General features: G+C 51.9%; 1 protein-coding gene across 2 annotated transcripts in view; it reads right to left on the bottom strand.

Annotated features, from left to right (window-relative positions):
- The window catches only part of SLC28A1 (solute carrier family 28 member 1), a 45,001-nt gene extending 26,936 nt beyond the window's left edge, over positions 1-18,065 (bottom strand). The window contains exons 1-8 of one of the 2 annotated variants that reach the window (XM_029952580.1): positions 17,880-18,065; positions 16,981-17,092; positions 16,037-16,125; positions 14,862-14,953; positions 11,252-11,435; positions 4,946-5,087; positions 4,350-4,463; positions 3,127-3,204 (exon numbers count right to left, since the gene is read on the bottom strand). In XM_029952580.1, the coding sequence (XP_029808440.1) occupies positions 3,127-3,204; positions 4,350-4,463; positions 4,946-5,087; positions 11,252-11,435; positions 14,862-14,953; positions 16,037-16,125; positions 16,981-17,076 (795 nt within the window). In that variant the 5' untranslated portion in view covers positions 17,077-17,092; positions 17,880-18,065. Of the gene's footprint in view, positions 1-3,126; positions 3,205-4,349; positions 4,464-4,945; positions 5,088-11,251; positions 11,436-14,861; positions 14,954-16,036; positions 16,126-16,980; positions 17,093-17,879 lie in introns of those variants that run through there. The other variant, XM_029952581.1, reaches the window with a different exon arrangement.

The raw sequence follows: 18,065 nt of genomic DNA, 5'->3' as shown, positions 1-18,065 counted from the left end.
CCCAGGAAGGATGCAGGAGCCCCGGGGGAGGTGGCTGTGTGGGCGGGAAGTTACCAGAAGGGAAATGGAGCCAAGGCGGAATGACTAATCAAGACGATGCAGCCAAGGGGTGGCTGCCACGTGGATGGTGTGGGGCTCCAGGCCGGGAGACAGGGAGGGCCCGGGAAGCCCCAGGCAGACGCTCCACTTCCTGGACAAGGGATGGGCCAGACCGTGGCCCAGCGGGAAGCAGCTTGGATTCTGAAAGTCGGAGTGAGCTCAGAGAAGACTTCCCCTGGCCTGCAGGAGCCAAAGGCCTTAGACTAGGTCCACGTGATCCCGGGAAAGGAGGCGAAGAAGGTTCCTGCGTCTTTCACTCGACTCAGCACCAGCAAATCACCCCACTTGAGGACCAGTCCCAAGCTTAGGAAGTGCTGTGCTTATGTGTGTGTGCATGTGAGTGTGCATGTGTGTGCATGTGATGCACATGTGTGCATGAGCATTTGTGTGCATTGTGCACGTGTGAGTGCGTGTGCATGTGAGTGTGCCTGTGTGCATGAGTGCGTGCATGAGCACTGGTGTGCTTGTGTGCTTATGAGCATGTGTGAGCATGTGCATACACATGTATGCATGTGAGTACACATGTGTGCATGAGCATTTGTGTGTGAACACGTGTGCATCTGTGCATGTATGCATTGTGAGTGTGCATGTGTGTTTGTGAGCATGTGTGTGCAAGTGAGTGTGCATGTATGCATGGCTGTTTATGTACGTGTGTGCGTGCATGTATGCATGTGCACATGTGTGTGAGCATGTATGTGTGCGTGTGTGTACATGTGTGAGCATTAGCTTGTGTGTTTGTGTGTGTTAGCATGTGTGAGTGTGCATGAGCATTTGTGTGCATGTGAGTGTATGTGTATGTGCGTGACACAGGGAGGGAGTGGGGAAGGTGAGTGAAATGTTGTGATTAATGAAATCTTGTGAAGAGGGCAATTCGTGGCCATGGAGTGTTTAAGTCCTCCCTGACCTGGTGTCTCTAAGAAGGAGTCACTGGAGGGGTGCCTGGGTGGCTCAGTCCGTTAAGCGGCCGAATTCAGCTCAGGTCACGATCTCACGGCTCATGGGTTCGAGCCCCACATCAGGCTCTGAGCTGATCGCTCAGAGCCTGGAGCCTGCTTCAGATTCTATGTCTTTCTCTCTCTCTGACCCTCTCCCCCTCATTCTCTGTTTCTCTCTGTCTCAATAATAAAATAAAACATTAAAAAAATTTTTAATAAAAAAGGAGCCACCGTCTAATGTGCTAACCACGAGTCTGGCCAAGGACAGGGCTTCCCAGGGTCCTAACAACCGTTAGTGTGTGACTGGGAAGTGCCATTGATAAACCCACCTCTTCTGATTTTTTCTCTCTGACTGGACATCCAGCAACAACTTAACACATTCTAAATTTAACATTATCGTTAGTAGGGTTGCTGTCTGTATTTGGAAGGGAGACAGTATGTCACTGACTTAATTTGCAGAATGAAGAAGAAAAGGTCAGTGTCAGGTCACCCTGTTCCAGCCCTGGCTCTGCCCTTACTCACCGGGCGGCTGTGCCCGGGTCACTGGTTCTCCCTGGGGTGTGGCTTGGCCATCTGTAATGTTCAGGGGGCACCCAGAGATCAGTGAGCTCCTTCCAGCCTGACAGTCTATGAAACCGTGGTTGTAAAGGGTGATTTGGGGAGAGAGGCAGGCAGCAGGTGTGCACACGTTCTTCCAGAAGGGGAGAGAAGGAGGAGGACACACAGCTAAGTCTGGCGGGAAGACGGACACAGCAGCAAGCCAGGTGACAGTTTCAGTGCTAGTCTGTGGGAGAGGCAGGGCCGGGACACCAGCAGACGGCAGCTTCCTGGGCTGCTCTGTGGCCCCTTCCTCTGCCCCCTTCTGGTAACAAAGCTTTCATTTCCCTTTGGGAACCCATCCCCTCCTCCACGGTCACCCAGTGGGTTTCAGGTTTGGTAGATCAAAGCCATTTATGCTTCCTGGCTACAATTCAGAGATGGCTTCCACTCCAAGCCAGGGCAAGAAGGGCCCACGCCTGGGTTTCCTGTTGTGTGCCCTCGCCCTCGCTCTCGCTCTCCCCCTCTCCCTCTCCCTTCCCAGATGATGTTCCATACCCTGGATTTCTTAGTTATAGAACGTTTTGATGGGGGGGGGGGTGGTTCTTGTTTCATTTGGGTTTTTGGCTTAATACCATTTGAGTTGTGTTTTCTGTCACTTACCACTAAGTCAGGAGCTAAGCACTCTGGTCAGGAAGTACAGCCTAGCCTCCCGAATGTGGCCCCATTCCGGCTGGAGGGGCCGCAGATGGAAGGCCCGTGCCATGGCTGTTTCCCCCGGGGCAGGCAGGCCGGCTGTCACCCTGCCCCTAGACCAGACCACAGACGCTCACTCGGAACACGAGAGCACGCCGAGAATGTAGCCCACTGATCACAGGCTAGCAGGACGCCTCTCCTGGCCAACGCTCCTACCAACGCTGGCCTCAATCAGAGCACCTGACCCCCCCCACCCCCATCGTTCCAATGGACGGCTCCCAAGCCCCGGCCTCGGTGATTGGACCAGGCACGGTCACATGACCAGAGGCTGACCAATCTGAAGACGGCTCCGGGGTTTTCCAACTCTGGTTGGCAGAGAAGATTCCATCCCTGTGGGGCGTGGTGGAAGCGTGAGCCCCTGACCCTCCTGGATGTCAAGGCTTCCTGCAGCGGTGGCCCTTGAGGGCCTTGATGTAGAAGCAGCCTGAGAGGGTGATTTGGGCTTAAGGGTTCCTGGTAAATGTCCTTCACAGGCCTTGGGGTCCCTGCAGCATGTTGGGGGCTAAGGTGAAAGCAGGTGCCACCCTCATGCCCTGCCCCTCTCTTCCCATCTCACAGCAATTATATCATTAGGGGATTCATTTTTCAGGAAAAAATACAGGTATCTCCTACTTTGCAAATTTTACAGAGCACGCTGACAGTATGCCGGCGGGTGAGCCCAGTGCGGGGGGCTCTCTTGGCACCCTGAGCCTGGAGCTTCGTGAGCCTGCGGTGCACAGCCCGCCCTCCCCCCGGGCCTGGCCCGCACAGCCTGCCCAGACGCGGCCCCGGGACCGAGCGGCCCAGGAGTTGAGCTGACCTGAAAGGCAAAGACTCCCTTGACCATCGCCTCCCCAAACACGAAGCTGGAGCCCGCATCTGTGTAGCTCAGGAAGGTCTGAAAGCAAGAAAGAAAACAAAGCCAAAACCTGGAGTGAGACCAGGAGGGGAGGGGCACAACAGTGGCCAGAAAGCCAGGCCGGTGAGCAAGAGGGGTGTCGCCTAGCCAAGGGCCTGTCCAGCAGCCCGGTGCAGGGAATGGGGTGCAGAGAGGGACACCTGGCCTCCTGGGCCTTGCAGGGGCCGGGCACCACCGGGCAGTGCACTTGGTGCAAGCATGTTCGTGGGGGCTTGTTCCCCTGAGCACCTTCTCCCCGAGAGACAGCTTTTCCATGCAGTCTTAGGGGGGCGCCTGGGCGGCTCAGTCAGTTAAGTGTCTGACTTCGGCTCAGGTCACGATCTTGCGGTTCCTGGGTTCAAACCACACATTGGGCTCTGTAATGACAGCTCAGATCCTGGGCCCTGCTTTGGATTCCGTGTGTGTCTCTCTCTCTCTCTGCCTATACTCTGTTTCTCTGTCTCTCTCTCAAAAATAAACCCTAGGGCACCTGGGTAGCTTAGTCAGTTAAGCCTCCAACTTCAGCTCAGGTCGTGATGTCACAGTCCATGAGTTTGAGCCCCGCATGGGGCTCTGCTGACAGCTCAGAGCCGGGAGCTGCTTCAGATCCTCTGTCTCCCTCTCTGCTCGCCCCTGCTCAGACTCTCTCTTTCAAAAATAAATAAACATTAAAAAAAAAAAAGAGGTGAAAATGATAAGCGTTGTGGTATATGTGTTTGCTACAACAAAGAATGGAATTAAAAAACACAACTTCAAGAAACTGCACATTATTTTTAAATACACACATACAACAAAGTAAATCGGTTGTGGTTTTTTTTTTTTTTTTTTTTTTTTTTTAGCACTTTTAACTGTCGTAAGTTGACATGACTCATGACTTCTGGGGGCCCCCCGCCTCGTGCCCTCAGTACCCGAGAACCTTCCTGTGCGGAGATTCTCTTGCCCGTCAGCTCGGCCTCCGGAAGGACAGCTGTCTGCAGGTGGTCCCAGGCCCGAGGGAGCAGGGGTCGAACTGCCCAGCCCCTGCTGTCTCGTGGTCTGGGGCCCAGGGCACACCCACCTTGCTGATCCCTGTTCCCTCCTTATGTCCCCCACCCCCACACAGTGGCTTCTCCTCCAACCCTGGGCAGCAGACCCCATGCACGCACCTGGATCTGGTCCCCCATCCACCGGAATGTGATAAATCCTGGCTCTGTTCTGAGGACCAAGAGGCCAAGTGCAAACTGCAGTCCGAGGCCCCAGGACACAGCCCTCCAGGACACCTGGCAGCCAAGAGAAAGGTCCTGGTGAGCTTCGCTCCCTGGGCTCCACAGGGAACTGCATGGGGAAAAGGCAGAGAGCACGGTGCCGGTGCCGTGGAGGGGCTAGGGGAGTCCTGGCCTGGATGGGACTGGGCTTGTTGCTGAAGGTCACATCCACCTGCCGTCAGAATCGGCCACATTCAGTAATGGGCCTGGGGCAGTGGGCAGGGGCGGGGCAGGGTCTAAGGACCCACTCGAGACTCAGCAGCCTTGAGCCTCCCATAGCCCGCAGTCCGATGCCCACACCCCCAGCAGAGGGCTGCTGCCGCCTCTCAGCATTTAAGGACTCCTCAGCAGTGACCTTCAAACTCAGGTGCATGAGGAGCCCCGGAAGGCCGGGCTGGAGCCTGCGGCCACACCTGGAAGCAAGGAGGGGTCCTGGCTCGGGATGCAGGGACGGAAGGGGCCGCAGCGAGCTCCGAGCCTGACGACTGAGCACTTACTGCGCAGTGATGCTTTGAGCAGGCGAAGAGGAGGCAGAGGGACACGCAGATTCCTGCAAAGGACACCAGCTGCTCAGGTCGCTGGGAGGTGTCCAGAACCAGCCACAAGACCAGGCCCAGGAGGGCAGCGAGGGCCAGAGCCCTGCAGGGGAGAGGCAGACAGCCATCCCACTCAGCATCTCCCCCACCCCACACAAGGGCACCCAGGGAAAGGGTGAACCATACGGTAGGTCTAACTTTCTAGGCGACTGCTGAACTGTTTCCTAAAGTAATTGCACAACTTCACACCCCCACGAGCGGCACGTAGGAGTTCTGTTCCCTCTGCATCTTTGCCAGCGCTTCGTAATGTCAACCTTCCGAATCCTAGTCAATCCAATAGACATAGAGCAGGATCTCTTTGTGGGTTTGATTTGCATTTCCCTAATAACTCCTAATGTGGAGCATCTTTCCATGTGCTGATTCGCCACTTACACATCTTCTTGAAAGAAATGTCTGCTCACATCTTGAGACCATTCTTAGTTGGGTCCTTTTTCTTATTGTCCAGCTTTGAGAGTGCTTAATATATTCTAGATATGAGTCCTTGCTCAGATGTGTGATTTGCAAAACTTTTTGTGGAGTCATGCCTTGTCTTTTTCTTTTCTTAAGCATGTCTTTTGAAGAGAAGTTCTTAATTCTGATGAAAAATTCAGTGATTGTGATTTTGGTTTTGTAGCTAAGAAATTATCTTAACTCAAGGTCACAAAAATTTTCTCCTACATTTCCTTATATTAGTTTTATAGTTTTAGGCTTTCAATTTAGATTTATAATTTCCCATGTTCAGTTAATTTCCCATGTAGTGTGAGGCACTGATTACCATATTATTATTTTGCTTCTCCTCTTCTTCCTTCTATGAATACACCAAGGTTTTATATTCATAATTTGTCGAGATGGTTATGTCTCCTTTGAATTGCCCTAGCACCCTTGTCACGAGTCAACTGGCCATACATATATGTGGATCTATTTCTGGACTGTCTATACCATAGACTGTCTATACCAATACCATATTGTCTTGATTACTGTAGCTTTACAGTACGTCTTAAAGTCAGATGGTATAAATTCATCAAACTTATTCATCTTTTTTACAGTTGTTTTAGCTATTCTAGGTTCTTTGTATTTCTATATGAATTTTGGAATTATCTTATCAATTTCTTCCCCCAAAGCCTGCTATAATTTTGATTGGGATAGTAATAAGAATATATAGATTGATTTGAGGAGAATTGATATACTGACAATACTGCATCTTTCAATCCATGAACCTGGCACATCGCCTCATTCTTTACGTTTTCTTTAGTTTCTCTCAGCAGTGCTTTGTAGGTTTCAATGTACAAGTTTACACATCTTTTTCAGCTTTTAACAAGTATTTTATGTTTCATGCTATTCTAAATGGCATTTATAATTTTAATTTTTATTGTTTATTGCTAGCATATCAAAATGATTTGTTTTTGCATGTTGATCTTGTATCCTGCAACCTTGCTAAACTCACCTGTTAGTTCTATTAGCTTTTTTTGTAGATTCCATAGGGTTTTCTATGTAGGCAATCATATTGTCTAGGAACAAAGACAGCTTGACTTCTTCTTTTTCAATCTGCGTGGTTTTTATTTCTTTTTCTTACCTCATCACACAAGCTAGAACCTCCAGTACAATGTTGAATAAAAGTGCCAAGAAGGGACATTCTTATATTCTTGATCTCTGTGGAAAATCATTCAGTCTTTCACAGTTAAGTATGATGTCAACCATAGATTTTTATTATTTTGTTAATCCTACTTTGCTCAGAATTCTTATCAGGAATGGATGCTGAATTATGTCAAATGTTCTCTCCGAATCTATTGGCATGACCATATGTTTATTTTCTTTTTAGTCTATTAATGTGATCTATGACCATTTTTTTTAGTGTTAAACCGACCTTGGATTCCTGGGTTAAACCCCATTGTCGTGTATTATTCCTTTTATATATTGTTGCACTTGGTTTTCTAAAATTTTGTGAATAACTTTTTACGTCTTTATTCATGAGGGATACTGGTCTGTACATTTAATGTGATTATTGGTTTCACTTACTATCTTGCTATTTGTTTTCAAATTGTGCCGTCTGTTCTTTGTCCCCTTTTCCCATTTTTCTACTTTCTTTCAGATTGACTATTTTAAAATGATTCTCTTATCTCTTTCCTCTTTTTTAACTTGCTAGCTATAACTCCTTGTCATGTTATTTTGGTGGCTGTTTTAGCATTTATAGCGTACATCTTTAACTTATCACAATCTACCTTTAAGTCATACTACTTCACGTGCAGTATAAAAACCACACAGCAATAGGATTTTACTTCTTCTCTCCTAACCCTTGTGCTATCGTGGCTTACTACATCTCATATACATTCCACAAGATGTTATTCTTATTCTTGCTTTATAAGTTGATTACCTTTGAAAGATATTTAAATAATAATAAAAATGGTCAACTCATGTAGTTGCCATTTCAATGTTCTTCTTTTCTGTGTGTGTAGATCTAGATTTCCCGGATATCATGTTCCTTCTTTTTGAAGGAAAAGATTAGTTCTTTTTGAAGAATTTCCTTTAACATTTCCTGTCGTGCAAGTCTACTTTTTATGTCTGAAAACTTCCTTCCGTTTTTACATGTGTAAGAAAAAGTCCTATTTCTCCTCTTTTGAAGGATGTTTCACTGGTAAATAATTCTAGAGTGACACACTTTGTGGTTTGACTGTTCCATTGCTTTTTTGTTTGTATTGTTTTTGACAAGGAATCTGCTGCCATCCGTATCTTTGTTCCTCCGCACATTTTCTTCTCTAGCTGTTTTTAGAATTTCCTTTTTTATCACCAGTTTTAAGCAATTTGATTATGATGTGCCATGGGGTGGTTTTCTTCTTGTTTCTTGCCCTGGGGGTTTTGTGGAGTTTCTTGGATCTCAGGGTTTATCATTTTTATCAAACTGGGAATTTTTTGGACGTGACTTCTTCAAGTATTTTTTGTGTTCCCTCTTTCTCTTCTGGAGATTTCAATGACATATCTCCACGTAAAGTTGTGCCATGGTTAATGGATACTGTGTTTGACTTTTTCAAATTTTGTTCTTAAGATTTGTTAGGGAGAGCCTGAGCAGGGCTCTGAACAATGCCCTATGAAATTATGAAGTTTCCACTCTGGCTATGAAGAATAAACACTGTTTCTGGCCCTAGGTGATTTCCAGACACTGTTCCTCTAATCCTTGTGGATGAGTCTTTCCTAGGCCTTGGACAGTTTTCTCAGATGCATTCACTGATCAGAACTCAATTGAATTCTCAAGGAAGACCCTCTGTAGATTTCTGGAGATTTCTCTCTGTGCCACTGTGGTCTCTGGTATTCTGTACTGTGAACTCTCACCACCTTGGCTTCCCTGGATTCCCAGCTCTGTATCCTCAACCCGGGAAATCTGCTGGCCCACCTTGGTTCCCTTTCCTGCATGGTGGCCTGGAAACTCTGTCCGTGGACTAAGGTGGCATGATCATAGGGCTTATCTCCTTTGTTCCCCGTTTCTCCAGGATCACTGTCTTCGGGTGCCTGATGTTCAGTTTTCTCAGAGCTGGACAGTTTCATATACCTGTCCCAGCTTTTTAGTTGTTCCAGCTGGAAGGATAAACCTGGCCTCTGTTACTCCATCTTGACTGGAAGCCAACATCTTTTACACGTATTTTTTTAAATTGAAACAAAATTCACATATCGCATAATTGCCCATTTAAAGTATGCAGCTTAATGGTCCTCAATATCTTCACAAAATTGTATTTTAGTGTTCACAGAGTTCTATTTTAGAATATTTTTATCAACCCAGAGAATAACCTAGCACCTCTTAGCCATCATCCCCCACCCCAATCTTTCCATCCATCCCTCCAACCTCAGTCAAGGTTTAGATATGCCACTTTGGACATTTCATGTAAATGGAATCATACAATATGTGGCCCTTTGTGACTGGTTTCTTTCACTTACTATGTTTTCAAGCTTCATCATTATTATGGCACGTAGCTTTCCTTTCTGTGGCCAAATAATATTCCATTATATGGATATACATATTTGACTTATCCACTTATCAGTAGATGAACATTTGGGTTGTTTCCACCTTTTGGCTATTATAAACAATGTTACAGGCACCTGAGTGGCTCGGTAGGTTGAGCATCCAACTCCAGAGTTCGGCTCAGGTCATGATCCCAGGGTCATGGGATTGAGCCCCACATCAGGCTCCATGCCTAAGATTCTCTCTCTCCCTTTCTGCTCCTCTCCCCTGCTTGTGCTCTTTCTCTCCTCCAAAGTAAAATAAATAAATAAATAAATAAATAAATAAATAAATAAATAATGTTGCCATGAACACTTGTGTACAAGTTTTGTATGGACATATGTTTTCAGTGCTCTTAGGTATTTACCTAGGAGTAGAATGGCTGTGGATGGCAACACCAGTTCCCACATGATAACTGAATGTATAGTATTTTGAGGAACTAATTATTTTCTAAAGCAGCAACACTATTTCATATTTCTGTCAGCAGTGGATGAGAGTTCCAAGGCTTCAACATCTGGACCAACACTTGTTATCTTTTTTATCACTGCAGTTTTTATTTGCATTTTTATGATAGCTACTGATGTTGAACATGTTCTCATGTACTTGCTGGCTATGTGTAGATCTTTGGAGAAATCTCTAATCAAATCGTTTTCCCAGCCGTCAATTGGGTTATTTGTCTTTTTGTTGTTAGGTTGTGATTCCAGATATCTGATTCCCTTATCAGATATGTAATTTGCAGATATTTTCTCCCATACTGTGGGTTGGTTTTTTACTTTCTTGATGGTGTCCTTTGAATCAAAGTTTTTACTTTTCATAAAGTCTAATCAGTCTAATTATTAATTAATGAAATTGCATATTTAAAATATTTATCTATTTATTTATTTATTTTTAAGTAATCTCTATATCCCACATGGGGCTTGAACTCACAATCCCAAGTAGCATGCTCTACTGACTGGGCCAGCCAGGTGCCCCCAAAGGAAATTTTATATCAATACCTCAAAAGGAAAACCAGTATCAATGATTTGTCACAAATAGATGATGGTCAAAATAAATCATTTTATAAATCTATTTATAAATTTATTTTAATTATTACAAATGATATACTTTTTAGTTTTTATTTTATTTTACTTTTTTAAGATTTATTTATTTTTGAGAGAGAGAGCACAAGCTGGGAAGGGACAGAGGATCTGAAGCAGGCTCTATGCTGACAGCAGAGAGCCCAAGGCAGGGCTTGAACTCACAAACCATGAGATCATAACCTGAGCCAAACTTGGACACTCAACTGACTGAGCCACCCAGGTGTCCCAATGATACATTTTTAAAATTTTACTCACATTTTATTTATTAGTCTTCAAATTGTACTTGATTTATTTAAAATGATACATATTATAAAGTATAATTATTATTTATTATTATACATTTATTTATAAATAAAGTGAAGAAAAGTGTTCATTCACAGGCTGTCTCAAATCATTATGCTGTGGTACCTCCCTAGCTTAGTCACCGATGTCTTTGAATACCAGTTTCTTTATCAACAAAACAGAGTCCTGATATAGCTTGAGGGTCTTCAGATCTTTTTTAAGTCATAGAAACATTTTTTCCAGCTTTTTTTTTCTTTCTTTCTTTTTTTTTTTTTTGTTTTTCGGATCTTGGTTGATTAAATAGAGTTTCCTGGTTGAAATGGGCATTTAGGGAGGAAGGTGTGATATTTCCATCTCCAACTTCTCTCTCCTGCCCCATGGCACCTCCAAAGGCTCCAAAGCCCTCAGGAACCCAGCTTGAAAGTGAGGGGAGCCCACACGGTCGTCAGGAACGCGGCTGGCTGCATGAGAGCCCCCTGGGGACTCACTAGCTTCACTGACACCTGGACCTCAGTCCTCCGCTGAGTCTGACTCCAGGCGTGGCCCCTCCCTGCCTCACACGCCCAAGTGATCAGACAGAGGCTCCGATGCGGGCCCTCCCTGTCTGGATGCACTGGGGTCCCTGATTTTAGGAAAACTGTTGAGTCCTGTTCTCAGATCCTGATCTCAGCCACCTGTTGTAACCGGGGCAGAGCACCAGACGGGACCCGGCAAACCATCACAGAGATGGCTGCGACCGTAGAGTGACCCAGCCCACGCCTGCCTGGGGACCCTGGGGCAGAACGTACCCCATGGCCCAGGAACCATCTGGCGGATGCGGACCGAGGCCCTCCTCAGCCAGGCCTGGAGCTGAGCCTCAGCCAGCGGCCCCCGACTCACCTCTCAAACCACAGGCGCAGGCGGCAGTGCCCCGGAGGCCTGGGACACCGCGGCAGTCTGGGCCCCAGCAGCCTCCTCAGCAGGCTGTGGGCCAGGAAGGCGAGGACCACGCAGGTGAGGACGAACAGGGCCAGGGCCCTGTGGAAATCCAGGAGGCCGGCGACCAGCAGGAAGGCAGCAAACACTGGGTGGGAGTGAAACAGAGAGCACTCAGTGACAAAGACGCGGGCCCGCCCCCTTGCCTTCCAGCCCCACCTCGCCCCACCCAGGGCACTGATGGCAGGACAGTCACCCAACCTCTCTGAGCGTTGGCTTCCCACCCGGAACCAGGGACAGTCACCCCTGCCGGGCAGGAGGGCTGGTGCAGAGTCCCTGTTGAAAGGGCTCTGCGCACTGCGAAGGCGTGCTGAGCAGGTGCGGGGAGGAGGGCCTGTAGGGAGGGCGTGAGACAGCCTGCGTCTCTGAGCACCTGCGGAGCACCTGCTGTGTCCAGACCACAATCCTGCTCTGAAAATACGGGCCGTTTTCTTCCCAGACTCTCCCTCGACCCCGCTGCTCCTTGCCTCTTGCACAGCTAAGCCCATGTGTGCTCTGCCTCAAGACAGGGCTGCGATCCTGGAGAGCAGAGGCGGAATGCCTCTCCCAGCTCTGGAATTTCAGAAGCCAGGGCTCTTGAAGAGCGGAAAACACTCAGCTTTTCCACCGGATAAAACATGTGGGCTGCAACCTTATGCGTTAAGTGCAGGTCCTACACTGCCCTTCTGCTGCCAGCCTGGTTAGAAGACCCTGGCTGGCAGACTGCCAGCTGGAGGACACCAGTTGCGAGGCCAGACTGGCTGGAGGGCCCTGGTGGGCCCAGGGGAAAGGCATCCGGGCTCTGTGAGCAGCTCAGGGGGAGAGGGGAGAGGCGTCCAGGACCGGCCCCTGATGGAGACGGGCACGTGTCCCTGGCTACCCGCAAGGGCAGAGAACCTGGCGGCAATTGCAGAAGCAGGCAGCCCAGTCCACACCTGAGGACTGGCGGTGGCTGACCCCCGCTGGGGACTCCTGGAGAAAGGGGGAGGGGCTGTTCCACACTGACGCAAAGGAAGTTCCTGTCGCTCAGTTGGGTGAGGAGATTGAAGGAGAGTTCTGTGAAGGGAAGCGACCTGCTCTCCCACAGACGCTGTGGGCTGGGTCTCTGACCTGCACTGGAGTCACTAACAGGCGTGCAGGTGTGGCCTGCAGGGGTGCAGGCGCAGGGCTGCGGCAGGCGGAGGCAGCGGCCAAAGGCGCCGCACGCAGCCCTTCCCGGGCCTCACAGGGTTACTGCTCACAGCCACCCACAGCTGGGTCTGCCCCGATCCCCATGGAGGGACGGGGCACCTGAGGACTCACACTGGGAGGAAACTGGGCTAAAACGCCTACCCAGGTCTGTCTCTCAGGGCCTGTGACTCGGGGGACGGAGAGTCACGGTGTAGATGAGTCCCCGGACAGGGCATGGAGAAACCGGTCTTAGGAGTTATTTGTATTCTTCTAGGATCTATTCACCCCACTGGCGACAGGACTGGTCTGTTCCTTTGGGGCACATCCACACTCCTAGCCCGTGTGTGTCCAGCCCAGTTAGCAGTGGGAGAGCAGACTGGGCACAGGACCCCAGCGAGGGCAGGCACTTCCGGAGACCTGGCTGGAAATAAGGGCAAGAGGCACACTCTTCTCCTGAGACTAGGGACACGAAGGCCCTCCGTGGCGGCCGGCGGCCAGGGCTGTCTTTGCACCCATGGAGAAAGCGCCTACCCTGAGGATGCCACTGCTGCGGCCCAGGCCCAGGGTGCTGAGAACACGGGCTTCCCTTCTCTACCGTACCTACTTCTGGAAGGGGTGTGAAGGGCCTCACTGAAGACGGGAAACAAGAATGCTGTCAAAGAGCTGGAGGCAATCAAAACCACGCAAACACGGAGGAAATCGAGAGCGACCACTGTAGAGGATCACTGACCAAATGACAGCCACCACAAAGGCAGAAATGGGATGAGAGGTAATTGTCCTCCTCTGCTAGGAGGGGTTCAATCAGTTCTGCAAGAGAATCCAATCTGGGTCTGCGTGGTGGAAGCAAGGGGAACAGAGAAGGCCTGGGCTCAGACCCTGCCACGGGGAGAGGTCAGTCCCCAACATCTCCAGAAGGAAGCCACAGGGACCACGGGCCAGCCCATCTCACAGAGAGCCTTGCTTTTGCTTTCAACATGAAGACTGGGGCCACTGCCACCATTGCTCTCTGTGTCCTCTCCCGCCCGGCCCCCTGAGGGGGTGTCTCTGCGTCCACAGCCACACTCCTCTGCATGTCCCCACCTGCAGAAGAACGTGGTGACCCTCCTTCTTGGGCTGAGGGGGCCCCCTGCACATGTCATGTGTCCCCACATCCCTCCCCTTCGCTCTGTACCATCCCCCCCACTCACAAACACACTCCTTCCTCAACACTGTCACACCCTCTTTAATATTCCCACCTGTCCTCATAAAAACCCTCCAAAGAGCCATCTACACTTGCTGTCTACACTGCCTCGCCTCCCATCCATTCCAATCCAGCTTCTCACCTGTGCCCTGAGATACAAGTGACCTGTCCCGGGGTGGGACTTAGCTCAGTCCTGTTCCACTGCTCCCCTTACCTCCTCCTTGAACTGCCGCGCCCTGCTTTCCGCTCCTCCCCCATCTCCATGCCCCCTCCAGCCCTCTCTGCCCCTTCCTCCCCCAGCTCCCTCCGTGTGCCAGGTCCCAGGCTGCTGTCACCGACCTACTTCTCGGTTCATTCTCCAGGCGTCCCTGGGGAACCCCCTGCCCTCCTCGATGGCCTGGCAGAGGTGTCTCCGACATCCTGTCCCAGACAACTGCCCCCCTTCTCCCGCCAAGCCTTCCGCCATCTGTGCTCCCTGACCACGGAGGCACCACCATGCACCCCGGTGCCTGAGCAGAGCCCCGAGGCTGCTGGATTCCAGGGTGTCCTTCGTCCTGCACACTCGGTCAGCTCCCAAGTGTGGCTGCTGCTGCTTCCCAAGGGTCCCTCCAATCCACCCCTGTCCGTCCCCTGCACTTCATCTTCTGCCACGTGTGCTGCCGCTCTCCTGCCCCCCCCAGGCTTCCGCAGTGATCTGGCCTGTGAAGTCCTTCAGTGGCTCTCTCTGGCTCCGAGGGCAAAATTCAAGTCCCTGAGCCGCCTGCCCACGTCACGCCAGGTTTCACCTTTGCTCCGTGGTTCCCGCATCAAAGTGCCTGCTCACTCCTTGTCCTTCTGCTCCACCTGGCTAGCTCCCGCTCCGCCTGTGACACCTGAATGTCACCTCCTCCTGGAAGGCCTCCCTGGTCACTCTCATGCCCCCTTTGTGTTCCCAGATGGCTCCTTGCCTTACATGGAAATACTGTTCCCCTCCCTTACGGATCAGAGACGGCTTTGGGAAGACAGTCTGGTCTAGCTTTACCCTGATGCCTCAGCTTCGGCCGCTGGCTCTGAGCCGACTGTTGAATTACTGGACACGTGAATGCCCTGGGACACGACGGCTGGGGCTGAGGTGGCTGCAGCCGGGCGGGGGGTAGCGGGGGTGGGAATGGCGTCCCCAGGGTGGGGGCTGGGCCCCAGGCTCACCAGTACAGAGCAGGCCCGTGCAGGTCCGTCCAAACAGCTGCGTGTGCTCCCGGCAGAAGCGTCTGGCCCTCAGAGCAGGGTGCGTGTGCCTCCTGGGGAAAGCGCCGGGGTGGGGTCCGCGGGTCAGCTCCCCTGATCAGCAGCTCTAGGTAGGAGCCGCTTGGGCTCATCCCCAGGCCTCCACAGCACAGGACTAGGGCAAGCCCAGCCCAGAGCAAACTGAGGCAGCTCGGGCCACCCCTGGTTCCAGCCCAGCATCACTGCTGCCCTTGGGTGCATTCTGCCCTCGGGCTTGGGAAGGACTTAACTAAGATGATAGGAAAAACTGAGAACGCAGAAATGCGCAAACCCTGAGGGCTGCCTCCCTCCCCTGTCCCCTGTCCCCTGTCCCCTCTGTCTGTGGAGCTGGGTGGAGAGGCTCCCAGCTCTGCCTTGTTCCCCCAGGGACCTACCCTCTGCCTCAGTAGCTCCCCCTGAAGAGAGCGTATGCACAGCCTGCCCCCGACCTTCCCGGCCGGGTGCCAACGCCATTCTTACCTGGACTTTTGGTCACTTGTCTATCCTTGGAGGAAAGGCTGGCACTTGGCCTCTGGGGACCCACAGGCCACGTTTGTAGGAGCTTCTGTTTCAAGGAATGCCCCTCCCCCTCTCTGGCCCCACCACCTGTCCCCCTAAGAGACGCTATTCCCCAATCTCCCACCCAGAGAGACAGACGGACTCCCTCCCCTCCACCACCCCTACTCTCCAAGGTGCCATCAGCTCAGGGTCTGGCCAGTGGGGACCCCAGTGAGCCTGGACATCAGGTCCAGGTCACCCGCCTCCCCATGGGAAACAAGGGGACTGGACTGGTCGAGGGGTTTCAAACTAAGCCTTGAGGCAGATGGGGAGGGGGAGAGGGGTCAGGCTGGTTCAGGGCCCACCACCCCCGGACACACTGGGGTTCCTGATGGGATTGCATTCCGGCTGCCTGAGCACAGGCTGGGCACCCCCGCCCTGGCTCACCCCTGAGGCAGAGACCAGCAGAGCTCACTTGTTGACTAACATGTTTGTTCCTTTTTTTTTTGACGAAGGTTCTAGGAGCCCCTTTTCTGTTTTCAGCGGGCCAGGTCCCGTCCCCGCTCCACACGGTGGCCTTCTCCCAAGGCCAACCCACGTCCCTCCTGGACACCACCTACCATCCTGGGGTAGGCTCCGAGCCGGCTTCGGTCCAGCTGTCCCCACCCTCCACACTCCTTGAGTCGTTGCCAGGGATCCGGCCTTCCTCCTAGAGCCACCAGAGAGTGACCAGAGTGTGCCTCCAACCCCGAGTGAGAGCAGAAAGAGACCCTGGCTGCCGCTGGGAAGTGGGGGCCCACGGGCACCTTGGAGAGGGCTGGGGTGGGGGCGAGGCTTTTGCCCAGGAAATAGAGGGCGAGTCAATTAAATGCTACAAACCACACACTGAGCACCCACTGTGTGCTGGCCTTGATGCTAGACACATCCTGCCCTCAGGGCGCTCACCCTGCATTTGGAAGGGACAATGGGGCCTCAGCTCTTCCGGCTGGGGCAGCCCCAGGGGGCCTCACTGCGTTGGCTGCAGGACACCCTTTGCCCTTCCCGTTTGTCTCTGCAGCTGTGCGTAGTGGGGAGGGGGGGGTCTTTCTTGCAGATCACACTGTGAAAGGTGCCCCCTGGGGGTGTGCGTGTGGTGAAGGGGCAGGGGCTTTGTCGGGGGAGGCAAGGAGGGGAAAGGGGGTCAGATTGGGCCCCAAAGTTCTGGGTGGTGGGCTGCCACTTGGCCATTCCAGAGCAAGGACAAGATTGCCAGCCGAGACCTCCCCAGGGAGCCCCCCTACCCCACCTCTGTCATGTTTCTCGTTACTTTTTAAGCTCAAATGTCACTTCCGGGTTGAGCCTTTCCCTGACCTTCCAGACCAGCGCAGGCCATCTCTGCACATCATAGGTGCTCAGCAAACGGTTAATGAGTCAAATAAAGGGGCCACTCTGTGTTGAGGAGGCTGGGGGGAGGGGGAGGAGGTGTCCTAATTTTTCAAGCAAAGAGGTAGAGGGGGTGAAGGAAGAAGGGGAACAAGGGGTCTTCCCACCGGGGCCCAAAACAAGGAGGGGGAAGGAGACAGACCAGGCTTTCCAAGAGATCAGCCCCCATGTTCTCCAGACCGTTGGCCACAGGCGTGAGAGAGATGGACTCTCTTGGTTTTGGGGTGTCGCCCTCCATGTGCCGGACCTCGCAGCTGAAAGACAAAGTCAGGGCCCAAAGCTGAACGCAGAAGGCGAGGCAGGACCCAGCCAAAGCACCCGGAGAAGGGGGGAGGTTGGGAGAGCTTTTCTCATCCCAGAGCGGAACCTTCCGTGAGCCGGGTTGCCTCAGAGGAAGGTGCCCTTTCCTGCGCTGACCTCTGACCCTGTGAGGGCCAAGGCCCAGTGGCTCTGGGAGCCCCCGCAGAAGCAGGGAAGGCGAGGCAGAACTGCGGACGGCAGGTGTATGCCTGTGGTACCGGCGTTTTCCTGGAAGCGGCCCTAACTTTCGTCCCTCCTACGGCGAGGAAAGCCACTGCCACTGAGTGATGTTTTCATTGTATTCAACTCTCCCACCTCTGAAAGATGGACACATAATCTCCTGAGGACTCTCCAGTCCCCGGATCCAACTGGACCTAAAACCAGCCCTGCCGCCGAACTCTTCAATTCTAAGGGCCAATACAGGCCTTTTTTTTCCTGAAGTCCAGAGGCTCAGCTCCTCTCAGTGAGAACCCGTCCCTTCCCCCTTGGGGAGCACCCTAGAGGGTGCTTTCCAAACCACGGCCTGGTGAAGCGCACACGTTCAGAGGCACTTGCACATGTGTGCACATACGAGCAAGGAGACGTGCGGAAACACACACAGGCGGAGGCCGGGAACACCTACTACGTGTGCGTGCGTGTGCACCTGCACGCACGCACGCACGCACACACACACACACACACACACACACACACACACACACACAGCTGCACAGAGAGAGGCAGGACCTCCTTTCTACTCACATATTTGTGGTCAACAAGTCGCTCAAGGGCGGACAGAAGCACGTATTTCCACAGCGACACAATGAATTCGACCGGCGCGCACTTTGGTCAGTCTTCTATTTTCGGTGCAGATTCCCGGGCAGAGTCCAAGTTGGGATAGGTTGGGCCTCCCACCCAGCACCGTCCAGCACCCTCGCCGGAGCCCAG

This window comes from Suricata suricatta, chromosome 9, assembly GCF_006229205.1.
Source record: "Suricata suricatta isolate VVHF042 chromosome 9, meerkat_22Aug2017_6uvM2_HiC, whole genome shotgun sequence".
NCBI lineage: Eukaryota > Metazoa > Chordata > Mammalia > Carnivora > Herpestidae > Suricata > Suricata suricatta.
Note: the sequence above shows the minus strand (reverse complement) of the source record. Positions and strands in the feature narration are given on the sequence as shown.